The sequence below is a fragment of the Pelodiscus sinensis genome, chromosome 14, assembly GCF_049634645.1.
Source record: "Pelodiscus sinensis isolate JC-2024 chromosome 14, ASM4963464v1, whole genome shotgun sequence".
Classification (NCBI taxonomy): Eukaryota; Metazoa; Chordata; order Testudines; family Trionychidae; genus Pelodiscus; species Pelodiscus sinensis.
In genome coordinates, this window is record NC_134724.1 from 28,261,402 (window position 1) to 28,280,007 (window position 18,606).

Consider the following 18,606-nt stretch of genomic DNA (forward strand, 5'->3'; position numbering starts at 1 on the left):
AGGATTCTATTTTTGCAAATTGCTGTGCAAGGGACTTGCTAGTTGATCTTACACTAGTCACTTAGACCTGGTCTATGCTAAAAAACTGTCATCTTAACTATTCCAGAGCAGCATTGGTCAACTGACCTTACCGCTAGTGTAGGCATTGGTAGAGCAAAACAGCTGCTGCCTATTGGGAAGAGGGATTACGTATGTTGAAAGGAAACCCCTCCTGTCAGCATAGATAGTGTCTACACTTAAGTGCTACAGTGGCACAGCTGTGTCACTATAGCATTTCAAGCATAGACAAGCCCTTAGTTTCTGGACCTTATTTATTCCTATGTAAAATTATGCTATTATTTCAGTATAAATAGGACTTTGAGATTCTTAAAGGTTATATAACATTTATATTGCCTTTTTTCTTAGACAAAATTTGTATTTCTGTTTTCATCTGTATAATACTAATGGCAATACTATTATTTTTCAATTAAAATCTTCTTAAAGAAGTTAACAAGCAAAACAACTTGATATTATGAGAAGAAAATAATGGATAAAAAAGACAAGGAACAACTGGAATGACTCACTAACCTCTTAAGCTACATTGCATCGTTTAAGGTCTGCTCTACCCTAGGACCTTAGTCTGAAATTAGCCCCCCACGGTTGATTTTCTAAGCGATGTGTCCACATTTCCAAGCCCATTATTCTGGAATAAGGGGCTACAGAATTTGATCTCTATACTCCTGCTTTTCGTGAGAAGTAATGCTCTTCCCAAACTTGTAAGTCCGAAATAACGTTAGTGTAGAAGCTCTGGTGCCATTAATTTGAACTAATTGGCCTCTGGGAGGCTTCCTGCAGCTCCCCAGAGTGCTATCTGGGGCTCTGAGTTCATTAATGTAGATGTGCTACCTTGGACTACATTTGATTCTCCCCCGTAGTGAGAACACAGAACTTTGAATTTATAAAATCGGGTGCCCAGAAGTCGAACTTAATAATTTCAAAATAATTGCCTAGTGTAGACATCATCTTAGGGACTCAGCTAAATTTTCCAGAGTGTTTCTTGCAAGAAAAACTATAGCAAAGAAAGCTGCTCCTTGGAGATTCTTAATTCGAGAGTAAGATCTGAAAATTACTCAGTAGCATTACTGCAGAAAGAAGATAAAGTAAGATTAAAATATGATAATTTTACTGGTGACTTACAAGGGGTGGCAAACGCTGTCAACAGTAGTATCTTAACTTGAGACTGCACTTATGATCCAAGTATATGATGGATTGAACTTGGTGTCTAGGTGGAATAATCTTGTTTATTTAGGCTTTGAAAATTAGACTATTTAAAATATTCCTTTTGACTGCCATAGTTTGACTTCAGGAAAATGGAAGAATAGTGGTGCTAGAAAAAGTGTCACAGGTTTCAGTAACCAGGATTGTATTTATGGTGGCTTTTTTTCCTTAGCACCCAAACAAGAAATCTGGTTCCATGTCTGCAGCTCAGAACAGACCATGCTCTGGCAGTAAGGGAAAGAGAACAACTTCAAGGTACATTTAATTGTATGCTGCATTAGTATTTATTTAAAATCTATACTCTGGTAATGAAATTAGAATAGTTTTAGTTGATTTTTTTTAAATATTGAGCATTACATACATTGGTACAAATATACTTTGTTTCAGAAGCCTCTTACAATTTACTTAATCCTATAACTGCTCTGTGCTTGCTTTTATAAAGCAGTTGGAAAATTTTAATTAGCGGCCATGGTTAACACCACAGCAATGAAACTGTGGCTCATCACAAATTTAAAACAAAGGACTTGTCAAGGCTGTGATTTAAACTTTGTCTCTGTGAATGAGAATAAGTACATCTCTGCCGCTTGGTTGTGGTTTGAAAAGCATTCTGTTTAGAATCACATGGGAATGAGTATACTTGAGCATAGCAAGCCAGTTTCATTTAAGCTGAAAAAGGGAAAGATTTAAGGCCCATAGGTCCCAAAGACATTTATTCTCATATTTTAACGTGTCCATTACAATGATATCTGAACTCAAGATTTACCAAGATGAGAGAGGCAAGACAAAGGTAGGGGCAGAATTTGTAGGGACCTTTAATATTGTGAGAACCTTTGATTGATGGAGGTAGGTCGGAAATTAAACTGTAAGCCAAGTGCTGTTGCTATAGTATGAAATTAGAAAGGGTGTGCAGCAGGATTCACTTGGTGCCCGCTGGCCTCAGGAGCAGGACCATGGCTTAACAGTCTGAGTTTTGGGATGGCCTTGCCAAGAAATTTGAACGCCTAGTGGTAGAGTTACAGTTCTCCCATCCTTTGGTGCTTCCTGGGTTCCTCTGCTCAGGTGGAGGGAGAAGGGACCCCAGGTCCTCCCTTGCACTAGGTCCTAGCACAGGGCCCATTTGTACCTGCTTGTCAAGGAGAAGGGGGAAAAGAAAAATGGGGTGAAGTCTTGGCTGTATAGTTGTGTTTTATCAACAGTCCAGATTCTTTCCTGTAGGAAGATATCTGTCCCAGAAGCTACAGCCTGGCTGCTTGCCTGCAGCCAGTCTCTCTTTCTCTTTTCCCCCCTCCTTACCTATCAATCTCCTTGTAAGCAGGCTGTTCATTTGGAGCATGTTCTGCAGCTGCTCCATTACTCGTTTAGTTTTAGGCCTTGTCTATACTATCAAGTTTTGTCACAAAAACTTGCTTTTTTACGACAAAAGTATGAGAGCATGCATTCTGCAATGCAACTTTTGTTGGAAAAATCACCCAATTTTGGCAACAAAAAACTTCTACTCCCTGGTAGCCTTTTTTTCATTTCCTCTTCTTTCATTGTCGACAAAGAGACAGCGTAGACACTGCTCTTTGTTTTGTGGACAGAACTGGCTTTTGCCAGTATCCCACAATGTCTTCCCTGATCATGCTTTTCAGTGTTTTGATCTCTGCTGCCACGTGGGCTCTCCTTTCAAAGTTCTGGTGGAAGTATCTGACATCTGAGTGTGCTGCTCTGTTTGGTGAACAAAGAGCAAGTCCTTGGAATGTTTCTGTTCTGCTCTGAGGTAGGAACACAGTTGCAGGCAGACTGCTGCTGTAGAGGGATGGAGACCGATTGCTGTCCAGCTTTGATATTCCTCAGCATGGAGAGCTCACAGAGCTACTCATAATGCTGCCCTTGGCAGCTGTGAAGGCTGTGAGAGAACTCTGAGGGAATCCCAAGATTTTCAGGGCTCATCTCTGCCTTCCCACAACACTGCACTGTGATATACACACCCTCAGTGCATTTGCTCACACTGTCAATGGTGTTTCCGATGTGGACAGAATCTGTCAACAGAGGGAACAAGTGTGAACATCTGGTGATTTTTGTTTTGTTGACTTTTGGGTGTTGACATAAGTTTTGTCAACAAAACTTGGTAGCGTAGAAAGGTCTTAATGAGGCATCTGTAAACCCCCATCACCGTGAGGCAGGTGACATTTCAAATTGCAGGAAAGGGACAAGTAGCATTTTTGATACAATGAAGTTGCGAGCAGAGTAAGGAGGATCTCAAATATCAAGGGATGAGATGGTTCATTTTAGAAATATGTATAACAGAGGGAGGGGTAGAGTTCAATATAATTAGATGAAACAGGAAGAGTCATAGGCTGTGAAGAATAAAGACTGAAAAGTCAAAGATGACACCTAGGTTGTGCACTCAAGAGACGGAGAATAGTAGAGTTGTCTGGAATAGGAGAGCAGAGAGGGATTAAGAAGAGAGATTAGTAGCTCAGTCTGGTGGGTGGGGGGGCTGAATTTCAGACAGTACAGTAGATGTGAAATAGGATAGGAAGCTGAAATCAAGGCAAGAGAAATAGACTTGGAAATCTGAATTTAAAACTGGGAGCAGATGAAGGTCACCAAAAAAGTAGTGAATGAGTGTGACAGAATTCTGAAGGATGCCAACTGATTGTCAGAGAGGAGTACATGGAGTGGGTATAGGAGATACCAGAGAAGAGAACAGAAAGGTTGGAGGGAAAGCAGGAAAGAACAGAGTTGCAGAGGCTAAGAGAGGGAAGAGTGATCAACAGTGTCTTAGGGTATGTCTACACTGCAACACTATTTCAAAATTACTAACACTATTCCAAAATAATAGTCTACACAGCAGGCGGTTATTTCGAAATAATGTCAAAATACTGTCAAGCTGGAGGACTTCTTACTCTGACTCTGTAACCCTCATTGTATGAGGAATAAGGGAAGTCAGAGAAAGAGTGCTCTTCGAAATGAGTACTGTGTAGACTCTCCCTATTTAGCAATAAGCTATTTTGACATAAGATACGGAGTTGACATAGCTCAATTTGCTTATCTTATTTCAAATTAAGCACTGCAGTGTAGACACACCTTTAAGTAGAAGACCAACGTGGATAGATGAGTGTTCCTTTTGGATTAAGCTAATTTTGTAATTTTAAAATATCTTACTAGTAAGACTTCCATTTCCAGGCTGGATAATCATCACTGTTGCAACCTTCTATCACTAAGATGAGTGTTTCTCTGTACACATTATGGCTGTCAGACAGAATTTGAATTGAAGGTTTTTATTTCTTCCTTCTACAGTGTCTTAGACATGAAGGCCATGTTAAAATCTTCATAGATCTTCATATGATACTTGTTGCTACCAGTTTGAACTTCATTTGAATATAGGAAAGATTTTTAGGTACACAGAACAAATTTGGCATTTGTATCTTTTGTACAAATGCAAAAGATTAAAGCATTAGCAGACTGCAGCATTACAATAGCTAAATTTATACATTTTATAAATAACTGCCACCTAAGTATTTTTGTAGCTTAGTTAGAATAAAAGATGGGCATTGGGGTGGAGGCTGCACAGGCCTCCTGTCAGTGCCCTCCAGACCAGTCCAAGGGGTTGGGTGAGTCGGGGGCAGTGTTCCCTCTAAGCCAGGTGTGGGCAATAATTTTTGCCCGGGGGCCACTTCAAAAATTTTTGAAGTAGTCCTGGGCCACCCTGGAAGGGTGGCTTTGGGCACTTCTCCCCTCCTCCCCCCCCCCGGCCCTAACTGGCCTGGGGGCAGGGGAGCAGCAGGGCCTCCACGGGCCGGATCCACCTGCTTGGCAGACCAGATTCAGCCCGCGGAGGCCCTTTTGCCCACCCCTGCTCTAAGCTGTATGGCAACACAGCTTCACAGGTGATTTATCAGCCCCGCCCAGTCAGAGGCCCAAGGCTCCTTGCTCAGAGCCCTTAGCCTCTGACTGGACGGGGCTGATTAATCATCTGTGAAGCTGTGCTGCCTTCACAGCTTAGAGGGATCACTGGTTAGTGGTTGGGGAGGAGGCTGTACTAGAAGTTGTGGTGGGGAGCCTGGGATTCAGGAGGCACTTGGGGAGGGGGCCTGGCTGGAGGTTGGGGCTGTACAGGCTTTCCTCGCCAGTGTTCCCAGGGCTGGAGGCAGGGGGGCAGGAAGGGAGGGTTGCACAGGTTTGGGGTAGGAGTGCCACTTACCTGGGCCGGGGCAGGCAAGACGGTGAGCCCTGTTCCCCGCTGGCCACTCCCTTGGTATTGTGGCTGCTCCCAAGTAGTGACTCTGCAGGATAGCTGTCCCCTGCACACGCTATCCCCAATGGTGACTGAGGGTATGTCTACACTACCCTCCTAATTCGAACTAGGAGGGTAATGTAGGCATACCGCACTTGCAAATGAAGCCCGGGATTTGAATTTCCCGGGCTTCATTTGCATAAGCCGGGTGCCGCCATTTTTAAATCCCGGCTAGTTCGAACCCCGTGCCACGCGGCTACACATGGCACGGAGTAGCTAGTTCGGATTAGGCTTCTAATCCAAACTAGCTGTACTCCTCGTGGAATGAGGAGTACAGCTAGTTTGGATTAGGAAGCCTAATCCGAACTAGCTACTCCGTGCCGCGGGTAGCCGCGCGGCACGGGGTTCGAACTAGCCGGGATTTAAAAATGGCGGCGCCCGGTTTATGCAAATGAAGCCCGGGAAATTCAAATCCCGGGCTTCATTTGCAAGTGCGGTATGCCTACATTACCCCTCTAGTTCAAATTAGCGGGGTAGTGTAGACATACCCTGAGTATTGTCTCCCTCCTCTCTTTGCCCTCTCTCTTTCCATGTTGTGGAAAACAAATTCCAGGCACATCCTGTTTTTCTTCCACAACCAACCCCTGACCAGAGATAGCTGCATACCAAATGTGGTGGTACTACCTCTTACCATTCAGGAGGAGTTCTTGATCAGATGGACTTGAAGACAGACAGCTGGATTCACAGATGCACCAATATCTAAAATATGTATATATATATCTAACTTCAATCTAGAAACTTTCTTATTCCGGAATTTTAGTGCAAAACTAAGAAGCATTAATATACAAGCTGCTGCTGATGTTGCCGTCCCGGAGGACTTCACAGAATTTTCTCTTGCAAAAACAATTAGCAAAATTGAAGGAAAACTGGAAGAAGGAGCCTTGCCTGAGAGTCTAGATGATGATATTATTCCAAGTGTAGGAAATGAAATTGGTACAGGTAGGTTCTCTCATTGCTATGAATTTTCTTATCCTTGGTTCCTTAATGTTAGGATCTTCTGGAAAAAACCCTATATTTTATCATTTCTATATGATTATAGGAGAAAGTTCTAGAACTTTTTAAATTATATTCAGATTTTTGCTTTGGGAAGTGGGTATGGGGAACAAGACAGAATTTTTATCTTTGTGTGTTCCCAGATCACACACAAATAAACATGGAAAGCATGGGTTGATGCCCCCATTCCACTGAAAACTTTTCTTACCTTTGTTCTTTAGCAGTGCATCAGCCCCTTCTGGAAGGAGGTCATGTGAGTTATTTGGGACAATTTTATGACTTTAGATTGTTGCATAACTCTTATTTGCAACTTCCAATAAAGTTTTAAAAAATGTACCTGAAGTCAGGATTTGGTCCTAAAGCTGTATTTCCATAAGATAAAAATCCTTTCACAGCCTTTGTCTTTAGGGCAAAATCCTTTAATCAGATCTTGGGAAAGTAGCTTATGAAACGTAATATTTTAACTTAAATGAGGATCTTTTTTCACTCCAAAATGTATTTTTTTACACTGGGCCTAGAAATAACTAGAATGTGAGAATGGATTGTAGCATTTTGTCAGTGAAGCTAAAGGCATGATGCATCTCTGCCTTTTTGACTGTGATATGAGAAGCTGATAGTTATGGAATAGTTTATGTGGTGTCTGTGACAGGGTGCACTCTCCACTCATAGGCACCTCCTTTCAACTGTGTGTGATCTTGCACTTCCTTGTGCCATCTGTAAGCTATTGACCTTGGCATGCACATCTTCTGAGGGCTGAGCCACTAGCTATGTCTCACATAGTCTGAAATGGACGAATCCCTTCCAAGGCGACAAAGGTCTAACAAGGATTATCACTGTGCCTTTGTGAGTGTCTGCAGCCCTGTCTCTGAGCAGTTCTCAGCCCCTTCTGGGCTAGCTTTAACCTTGTTTCTGCCCTGTTATGGAGCACTTCTGCCACGGTTTTCTCCCGGAAGATTCCTTGTCCTCGATTGTTGCCTGGAGTTTCAGCTCTCCAGCCAGGTGACTCCTTAACTTCAGTCTCCGCCTGGGGTTGGAGGAGGTAACCAAAAGTCCCACAGACAGCCTGTCTGTCATTGTCAGGGTCTTCAGCTCTGTCCTTGAGCCCTTTAATTCCAGCCTTTTGCTTGGATCTCTAAAGAAAACTTGTTCCCTTCTTAATGCTTTGGCTGCTTCCCTAGTGGTTGGTGGGGGAACCCAGGCTTGTTTACTATTCTGGGTTCCAATCTAAGGAGCCTCTAAACAAGAGCCATATACTACTACCTCATATTCACTGTTGCTGTTCCCAGAGCCTCTTCCCACATAGCCCCCTTCTCTTCACCCTTACCTTCCAAAGTGTATAAGACATTTTGGAAATATCCATCAAGGAGAATCGATGTGAAACTCTCAGATTATTTGTTTTATGACTGAAGTTCTCAACTCTTTTTCTTCACTAAATATCAGTGCACCAGAACCCATTTTCTGTTTCTCTCTTGATCCCCAGCAAGGAACACTCTTCTTGGCTTAGTCCCAGCCAAGAACTGACCTGCTCAGCTCCTGCAGCTCCTTTCAACTGAGCCTGCTGCACTCTGCTTGTCTGCAGTGTTTCTAGGCAGTCCTAAAGAATCCATCTTTTGTTGCTCCTTTCCTGGGGTGAGGTGGTAGAAGCAGGGGGCCTTGAAGGGCATGGTACACACTGTCACATAATCCCATAGTGAGAGAGTAGAGGTTTATTACGTTATCAAAATGCTGTGGTGTTTGTCTCTAACTACATTTTTTACATCAGGAAGGGGGGCTAGGGAAGGGTAAGTGGAAGGAGGCGAGGGAGGAATGGGGTATGAGACCCCGATGGGGTGGCTCTGCGGGCTCCTCAGGGTGGAAGCTCTCCTGCAGGGCCTCCTGGATCCTGACAGCCCCGATTGACCCCCCTGGATGGCAGCCTGCGGCAAGTGCAGCCGGGCTGATGGCTGAGTGCTGTGATGTGCCTAGTGTGGGCACTCCAAGACAGGACTGCTTTGCTGTCCCCCATCGAGTTAGACAAGCAAGCGGGGAACCCTGAGAACTGTCTGTCAGGGGTGGGAGTCGGGTCCCTTTAAGCATAGCCCACAGCTAGCCTGAGGCAGCAGCTCTACACCCTAAGTCCTAACCTGATGCCCTTCCGGCACTGGTTCCGGCCAGCCTTAACTTCGGTTCAGGGTCCACTCAATGTGGACATGCTATTTCAAAGTAGCAAAACGCTAATTCGAATTAGTTTTTAGGTCTAGATGCACTAATTCGAATTACCTTATTTCGAATTAACTAATTCGAATTAAGTTAGTTCGAATTAGTGCTGTAGTGTAGACATACCCAGAGAGTTATTGATTGAACTCTGTGTTTGAGCATTGGAGACTGTTTCCATAAGTAGATCTGTACTGTAGATTGAAAGACCTTGGACTGATTTCTGCTCCTCAAATTATCCACCGATAGTTGGAATGAATGCCAGAATGTCTCCTGGAAACCAGAATTTAATACTTAATGTTCAAAATAGGCCATTACAGATGGAGTCATTGATGACAGACAGAGGTTGCTGGCTTCACAATTAAATAAATTACCCTTTGGCTCAAAAATCTCATGTAAATAACAGAGAGGGAATGGTCTGTTCCATTCTATTAGAATAGTGACTTGCTTGTGGTTTGAGGTGTCAGTTCCATCCACTCAGATCCCACAAAATTACTTTTAAAAAGCCAGTTACTCAAGCTTTAAGAGGGATGACTGACTTTCTCTGTAAGGCTGTGTCTAGACTACATCCCTCTGTTGGCAGAGGGAAGTAAGTGAAGCACTTTGAAAGTGCAAATGTAGCGGGGATTTAAATATCCTGCACTTCATTTGCATAATCACGTATTGGCGCTCTTTCGAACAAGTGCCATTTCGAAAGTAAAACCGCAGTCTAGACGTGGTTCTTTCGAAAACGGGACGCTTTTTCAAAAGATTTTGTAAAGCTCAGGATCTTTCGAAAAAGTGCCCCGTTTTTGAAAGAACAGCATCTGGACCGCGTTTTTACTTTCGAAATGGCATTTGTTCAAAAGAGCACCATTATGCGATTATGCAAATGAAGTGCAGGATATTTAAATCCCCACTTAATTTGCACTTTTGAAGTGCTTCACTTACATCCCTCTGTTGGCAGAGGGATGTAGTTTAGGCGTAGCCTAACTGAACATAAAACCCTTAGCACATATTACAGTAAACTTCCGATAATCCGGCACCTTTAGGACCCAGGGGGTGCCGGATTATCAGATATGCCGGACTATCAGAAGGGGGGGCTATGAGGGATCTGGGGTGGGATGGGGGGAAGCTACCCCAGACCCCCTCATAGCCCTCCCTTCTGATAGTCCGGCTCTGCCCCAGGAGTCCCCGATTCAGCCGCTGCTGGTCAGTTTCAGCAGCGGCTGAATCGGGTCTGCCTGCAGCAGAGCAGCGGGGGTGCTGCTGGGTTGGTCCGGTGAGCTGACCCTTGGCGCCACGAGACCAACCTGTCAGCACCCCAGCTGCTCTTGGGGATGCCTGGGGCAGAGCAGCTGTGGTGCTGACAGGTTGGTCCCGCAGCGCCGCTCCTCGGCGCTACTGGACCAACCCAACAGCACCCCAGCTGCTCTGCCCCAGGTGTCCCCAAGTCAGCTGCTGCTGAAACTTATCAGTGGCTGACTCCAGAAAGCCAGAGGCAGAGCTGCTCTGCCCCGGGCTTCTGGAGTCAGCCCTGGTCAGTTTCAGCAGTGGCTGAATCAGGACGCCTGGGACAGAGCAGCTGGGGCGCTGCTGGGTTGGTCCGGTAGCACCAAACCTCGGCGCTGTGGGGACCAACCCAGCAGCACCCCAGATGCTCTGTCCCAGGTGTACCCAAGTCAGCTGCTGCTTAAACTGACCAGCGGCTGATTCCAGGAAGCTGGGGCAGAGCAGCTCTGTCTCAGGCTTCCTGGAGTCAGCCGCTGGTCAATTTCAGCAGCGGCTGAATCCGGGACAGCTGGGGTGCTGCTGGGTTGGTCCCGCAGCCCCGAGGGGCAGCGCTACTGGACCTACCCGGCAGCACCCCAGCTGTTCTGCCCCCTGCTTCCCGGATTCAGCGCTGGTCAGTTTTAGCAGCGGCTGAATCGGGGAAGCTGGGGGCAGAGCAGCTCCAATGGTCCGGCTGCCCGGAGCACTTCCGGGTTCCTGATGGTGCCGGACCATCAGGAGTGCCGGACCCTCAGATGCCGGACCATCAGCGTTTTACTGTACTTGGAAGCTAGATGGCCAAGTGTAAAGTAAGATAGAGCAGAGCCATTTGTCTTTAGGTCACTATTTGAAATCCAACCAAAACTGAGAATAAGAACTATTCAACAGCCATTGTGCTGGCCTATGTGAAATGATTTGGTGAACCCAATTCAGATCCTTGTCACAGAAACCATCCTAAGAGTTATCATCCTTAATGACAGTATCAGCAGAAGAACTTCGGACTGAATCTGCATGAAAACTACATTATCTTCTCACTTCTAGATGTGGTTCCTTGAGGCACATTATCATGACAATTTTGGGGAAGCATGCACTTCCTATTCAATCTCCGCCTGTGCTGCGGATCCAGAGTTACCAGTTTTTTACATTTTAAGAGTGCTGCACTTAGCAAGTCATTTTTTTAATATACAAAAAGCATCTATCCACAACTTGATCTAAGAACAAGTAACTTGCATGAAAATTTTATTTGGAAATTAGTTTTTTGCATAATTGTGTTTAAACAGTATGTATTGTATATTTTGTAAATAAGTCTACAGTGGACAACAATTTGTTCTTAATGTTATCCAATTTGAATCAAAGCAAATAAAAGCGAGTTATATATTTCATAGAATTCTTATAAGTTAAGGGTATTAAATGTGATTATTTAAATTCACAGACGCCCAGATCAGATTTCTTAAGGCAAAGTTACGTGTTATGCAGGAGGAGCTGGATAGTATAATACGTGAATGTAGTAAAAAGGTAAGAATTGAGTGTCTTTATTCAGTAGAGACTGTTTCTCTTCCATTTAATGCTGTCATTAATTACACTGTATTAGGATGTATAGTAGGATGCTTTTGATGCTATAGCTTCAATTATTAGAGAGTGAGGATTGTACAGAACTAATTTTTCGTCCATTATGAACCCAGTGCCTACCATATTGTTTTTGTGTTTTATACATATTTAATCTTTAGACTAGATATTTAAAAGTATAATTAAAATATTCATGATATTTTAAACCATCATATTCCGTGTTATCCAATTTATAGGCAAGAAGCAATTATCTGGCATTTGTATATCTGGAAAACTTGGTTAACTGGCATTGCCCCCAGCTCACCTGTCCAGCTGGCTGGCGTGATGCCTCCATCTGTTGCAGGGCTTCTGACGGCCTACACTGCCAGCTGCCATTGTTATCAGGCTCCTCTTTCCCCCTCATCCTGCCTCGAGCTGTCGGGAACTGGATCTGCTGGAGGGCTCCTGGGCAGCTGGTTCACTCATCTGCCTGCTGCATAGAACAGCTTAGGGGGAAGGGGAGAAGGGTTGCCAGGTGTTCTCAAAGGGGAGGAGTTGGTTGCCACTGGGAGGGGCCCTCATCCTCCCATGCGATTGGGACCTCTTGTCTGCCTTTCTCAGTTTTCCTTTCTATCCGAGTCCCTGTTGAAAAGTCAACAAGACAGAGCAAGAGTTATTCAGCTTCTGCGATTGGGCCAAGAGAAGTCTGATTCCCTTACCTGAGATACATGGCAATATGTCCTCCTGTTCCTTCTCGGCCAATTCCTCATCTGATCTCTTAAAAGAATAAGCTGTTCCTTTACCCTAAGCTGCAAGTCCTTTGCTTCCAGGTGTGGCTTGTTAGTTCCAAGGCTTAGAGGCAGAATGAGCTAAAAGATGGGTTGCTACATAGCCACAGTTGACCACTTGATATACTTGCCTACAAAATGGAAATGATTCCAAGTTTGTTATTCTAAACACATACACCCAGTCTCATTTTCCCTTTCCGGTTTTATACTACATTTTAGATCTCGAGAGGTCAAAACTCTCGTTTAGCTCCCTTAAAATACATCATGCAGTGAAAATATCCTTCCATCACCAGGTAGACAAATACTCATTGTTTACTCACCTGTTGATGTGTAGATTCCTGAAGGGCACTGGGAATCTCTTCCCACATGTGGCACCACTTGTTCCAAGCTGATATCTTAAACTAGTTCCCAGGGCTTTGACTAAATCTCCCTTGGAGTCCAGGGGAACTTGCTTTTTTGTACATGTTCCATAAAGATACACGTATGAGAGATGGTCAGTTTCTAATTGCCATCTCCTCAGCTAGATACCTAGGAAAAATAGCGGTCCTGATGGCACACCCACCATTCATTGCCTTCTTTAAAGACAAAATAACTCTTAAGGCCATATCTCAAATTTCTCCCAAATTTCTCTGTCTCTGCATTTTCCATGTGAATCAACAGATCCATCTCCCTATTTTTTCCAAAACCACTTTGTGACAACAGGGAGACGATTCTGCCTGTGTTCATGTTAGAAGAACACTAGCATGTTACTTGGAAAGGACCGAGGACTTTAGGAAATCCCCAAAACTCTTCCTCTCATCCACAATATATCCCAAAGCTCTATGATATTGGTTCAAAACTATCCAAATGAGTCTCTGGTTGCAGTAATCCCTGTCATCAAGGGCACAGTATGCTTCTGGCCAGAAATCATATGTACTCCATGAGGTCAATTTGTACCTCTTTTCTCACTCCTTAAAGATATTCCTATCTCAGTAATCAGTAGAGCAACGACTTGGGCCTCTGCTCACACACTCAGAACACTGAAGATTCGGCCCCCAGTGCTATCTTTGATTCCATAGTATTTTATGTAAAAACAGACTCCACTCCGAAGTCCCAGCCTCCAGGTACTGCTTGAGAGTCCATTGTAGTAGATCATCCATAGGGACACTTTGAAGATGAGGAAGTTACCTTGTATAGTAGTGATGGTTCTTTGAGATTTGTGTCCCTATGTGTGCTCCACAACCTCCCCCTTCTACTTTGAAGCTCTCTATAGGGCTCTGCAGTGGAGAAGGAAGAGGGAGCTTTAACTTGGGACAGTGCTAGATAACCTTCAGACAGATCACAAGGGAGAAAGAGCATATGCATGGGGTCAATAGTCACCACTACCAAAAATCTCTGGTTAGAGGTGCAGGGGTGCGCATGTCTACAGTTCTACAGTGGGGCAGCAATGGAGGGACACATCTGGAATCATTACTGCTTCAGTACTGTTAGTGTGCCACAGGAGGGGCCATGCAGATATTTAGTGCTGTAGATTTGCACCCCAGCTTGCCAAACATTAACTACTTTGGGTATATCCTATATTACTCCTGTGGGAATTCTACATCACTGTATGCACACAGAATTCATGTCTCCCACAGATTTCTTTGATTCCCTTTGAAAAATGACTTTCTGACCGCAAGAAGAGTCATGTACCACTCCTTAGCAATGTAGGTATATATTGTTTCAGACACCTGGAGCAGGTGGCAGAGGGGTAAATCACCACAGGGCTGGGAAAACCCCAGCCATTGACTCCTAACGTGAACTGGGATCAGTCATTAGTTCCATCTAGGCTGGAGGCTGGAGAGGACAGGACTTCCTCCTTCCCTGCAAGGAGTGGCTAGACTGTCAGACTCCCTTCCAGAAACCTCCCCTAGCTGCATGAAACTGAGTCCTCCCCTGCTTCCTGCTGCCATCGCTTCTCAGCTGGGGGTAGAAGCGTCAGTGTACAGGGGGCTGCTCTTCCATACATCCACCTCCTGTGTGTGCAGACCTCTTATACCCAGATACTCCTGCCAAACCTCATCCGTACATCTGGAGCTACTTTGCTCCCGGACTCCTTGCCTCTGGATCCCCACTCCTGTACCCAAACCCTCTCCCTCTAGTGAGCTCCTTGCACTCAACCCCTTATCCTGATGATCCCTGCACCATGCTAAGCCCCCGCATCCAGACCTCCACACCACTGATCCCCAGCTAGCTGCACCCATGCTTCCACCCCACCAGGCCCCATTTCACCAGCACCCAGGCCCCCCTTCAAACCCAGAACCCTCCGCCGAGCCCCATCCATCTTTACCTGGAAGCCCCAAAAGAATCCCAATGCCTGTGCACCTGGGAATCCTCCTCCCCCTTCACACACAATGAGCCTCTGTGCATTTAGATCCTATATACTTAGACCTTCCACTGAGCTGCCTGCTCCCACGTTGTACTATGCAGAGCCCTGTCAACCCCACCTGAATGTTCAACACTGTCCCCTTCACACCTGGATCCTGCCTGGTTGAGCCTGTCTGCTCCACACAGGCTGTTTCTGGGATAGGACCAGACCTTGTGCTATATCAAGGATGTGTGCAGCCTCACTGCTGAGTCTGTGTCCTGTGGGTGAGGAAGCTGCAGGGTGATCTCTCACCTTTATGCAGCTAGTGGCCTGTGTTCCCCACTGCTATGCTGGAGCCTCTGCATTTATTTACTGATAAATAATATTTACAGAATTTTAAAATAGCGTGTAGAATTTATTTTTTGGTGCAGAAAGCCCTCCAAAATATTACACTAAATATGAAGGAAAAATTTAAATATACAAATTGTATACAGGATATCATTAAAGGGGTGGATACTAGTCTAATAGGTCATATTGGAGGTATAACGTCCGTGCCAAATTGGGTAAAGAATGTGAATGAGACCAAACAGCAAAAATTAAGATGTTTGTACACTAATGCGAGGAGCCTAGGTAACAAAAAGGAGGAACTAGAGCTATTGGTCCAGGAAGTGAAACCAGATATTATAGTATCAGAGGGGTAGCCGTGTTAGTCTGAATCTGCAAAAGCGACGAGGAGTCCTGTGGCACCTTATAGACTAACTGAAGTGTAGGAGCATAAGCTTTCGTGGGCAAAGACCCACTTCGTCAGATGCACCATGCATCTGACGAAGTGGGTCTTTGCCCACGAAAGCTTATGCTCCTACACTTCAGTTAGTCTATAAGGTGCCACAGGACTCCTCGTCGCTTTTGCAGATATTATAGGAATAACAGAAACATGGTGCAATACTAGGCATGACTGGAGTACAGGTATTGAAGGGTATGTGCTGTTTAGGAAAGACAGAAATAAGGGTAAATGTGGTGGAGTCGCATTGTATATTAAAGATGAGGTAGATTGTAAAGAAATAAAAAGTGATACAATGGAGAAGACCGAGTCTGTTTGGGCAAAAATCAAATTGGGAAAGAAAACTATCAGATCCTCCCCTAAGATAGTGCTTGGGGTGTGTTATAGACCACCAGGATCCAATTTGGATATGGATAGAGACCTCTTTAATGTTTTTAATGAAGTAAATACTCACAAAACTGCGTAATCATGGGAGATTTCAACTTTCCAGATATAGACTGGAGAACAAGTGCTAGTAATAATAATAGGGCTCAGATTTTCCTAGATGTGATAGCTGATGAATTCCTTCATCAAGTAGTTGCTGAACCAACAAGGGGGGATGCTATTTTAGATTTGGTTTTGGTGAGTAGCGAGGACCTCATAGATGAAATGGTTGTAGGAGACAACCTTGGCTCGAGCGATCATGAGCTAATTCAGTTCAAATTAAATGGAAGGATAAACAAAAATAAATCTGAGACTAGGGTTTTTGATTTCAAAAGGGCTAACTTTAATAAATTAAGGAAATTAGTTAGTGAAGTTGATTGGACTAAAGAAATTATGGATCTTAAAGTGGAGGAGGCCTGGAATTATTTTAAGTTAAAGTTGCAGAAGCTGTCAGAAGCCTGTATCCCTAGAAAAGGGAAAAAAATTATAGGCAGGTGTGTTAGACCAAGCTGGATGAGCAAGCATCTCAGAGAGGTGATTAAGAAAAAGCAGAAAGCATATAAGGAGTGGAAAATGGGAGGGATCAGTAAAGAAAGCTACCTTATTGAGGTTAGAGCATGTAGGGACAAAGTGAGAAAGGTTAAAAGTCAGGTAGAGTTGGACCTTGCAAAGGGAATTTAAAACCAATAGTAAAAGGTTTTATAGCCATATAAATAGGAAAAAAACAAAAAAAAGAAGTAGGACTGATAATTACTAAGGATGAAGTGGAGGTTAAGGATAATCTAGGAATGGCCCAATATTTGAACAAATACTTTGCTTCAGTCTTTAATGAGACTAATGAAGAGCTTAGAGATAATGGTAACTTAACAAATGGGACTAAAGATATGGAGGTAGATATTTCCATATCCGAGGTAAAAGCCAAACTCGAACAGCTTAATGGGAGTAAATTGGGGGGCCCAGATAATCTTCATCCAAGAATATTAAAGGAACTGGCACATGAACTTGCAAGTCCCTTAGCAAAAATTTTTAATAAATCTCTAAACTCAGGGGTTGTACCATTTGACTGGAGAATTGCTAATATAGTTCCGATTTTTAAGAAAGGGAAAAAAAGTGATCTGGATAACTATAGGCCTGTTAGTTTGACATCTGTAGTATGTAAGATCCTGGAAAAAATTTTGAAGGAGAAAGTAGTTAGAGACATTGAGGCTAATGGCAATTGGGACAAATTACAACATGGTTTTACAAAAGGTAGATCGTGCCAAACCAACCTGATCTCCTTTTTTGAGAAAGTAACAGATTTTTTAGATAAAGGAAATGCAGTGGATCTAATCTACCTCGACTTTAGTAAGGCATTTGATATAGTACCACATGGGGAATTATTGGTTAAATTGGAAATGATAGGGATTAATATGAAAGTTGAGAGGTGGATAAGCAACTAGTTAAAGGGGAGACTACAGCGGGTCATATTGAAAGGTGAACTGTCAGGTTAGAGGAAGGTTACTAACGGAGTTCCTCAGGGATCAGTTTTGGGGCCAATTTTATTTAATCTTTTTATTGCTGATCTTGGCACCAAAAGTGGAAGTGTCCTAATAAATTTTGCGGATGACACAAAGTTGAGAGCTATTGCCAATTCAGAAAAGGATCGGGATATCATACAGGAAGATCTGGATGATCTTGTAAATTGGAGTGATAGCAATAGGATGAAATTTAATAGTGAGAAGTGTAAGGTTATGCATTTAGGGATTAATAACAAGAATTTTAGTTATAAGCTGGGGACACATCAGTTGGAAGTAACGGAGGAGGAGAAGGACCTCGGAGTCCTGGTTGATTATAGAACGACTATGAGCCGCCATTGTGACATGGCCGTGAAAAAGGCTAATACGATCTTGGGATGCATTAGGCGAGGTATTTCCAGTAGGGATAAGGAGGTGTTAGTGCCCTTATACAAGGCATTGGTGAGACCCCATTTGGAATACTGTGTGCAGTTCTGGTCTCCCATGTTTAAGAAGGATGAATTCAGACTGGAACAGGTACAAAGAAGGTCCACTAGGATGATCCGAGGAATGGAAAACCTGTCTTATGAAAGGAGACTCAAGGAGCTTGGCTTGTTTACTTTAACCAAAAGAAGGCTGAGAGGGGACATGATTGCACTTTTTAAATATATTAGAGGGATAAATACCAGGGAGGGAGAGGAATTATTTAAGCTTAATACCAATGTGGACACAAGAACAAATGGATATAAGCTGGCTAGTAGGAAGTTTAGACTTTAGATTAGACGAAGGTTTCCAACCATTAGAGGAATGAGGTTCTGGAACGGCCTTCCAAGGGAAGTAGTGGGGGCAAAAGATCTATCTGGCTTCAAGATTAAACTAGATGGGTTTATGAAGGGGATGGTTTGATGAGATAACATGATCTTGGTAACTAATTGACCATTCATTATCAGTGGGAAATAGGTCAATGGAGGGATGATAGGAATTACTAGAGAACTTTCTGGGTGTCTGGCTGATGAGTCTTGCCCACATGCTCAGGGTTTAGCTGATCGCCATATTTGGGGTCGGGAAGGAATTTTCCTCCAGGGAAGATTGGCAGAGGCCCTGGAGGTTTTTCGCCTTTCTCTGTAGCATGAGGTACAGATCACAGCTAGAGGATTCTCTGCATCTTGGGGTCTTCAGAGTATTTGAAGGCTTCAATATCTGAGATATAGGTGAGAGGATTATTCTGGGAGGGGTGGGTGAGATTCTGTGGCCTACACTGTGCAGGGGGTCAG

General features: G+C 43.9%; 1 protein-coding gene across 5 annotated transcripts in view; it reads left to right on the forward strand.

The window, feature by feature from the left end:
• TEX9 (testis expressed 9) overlaps positions 1-18,606 on the forward strand; it is a 45,367-nt gene that overhangs the window by 14,082 nt on the left and 12,679 nt on the right. For 4 of the 5 annotated variants that reach the window (XM_075897310.1, XM_075897308.1, XM_075897307.1 and 1 more), the window contains 3 exons: positions 1,430-1,512; positions 6,300-6,478; positions 11,409-11,491. In XM_075897310.1, the coding sequence (XP_075753425.1) occupies positions 1,430-1,512; positions 6,300-6,478; positions 11,409-11,491 (345 nt within the window). The remainder of the gene's footprint in view (positions 1-1,429; positions 1,513-6,299; positions 6,479-11,408; positions 11,492-18,606) is intronic. The other variant, XM_075897312.1, reaches the window with a different exon arrangement.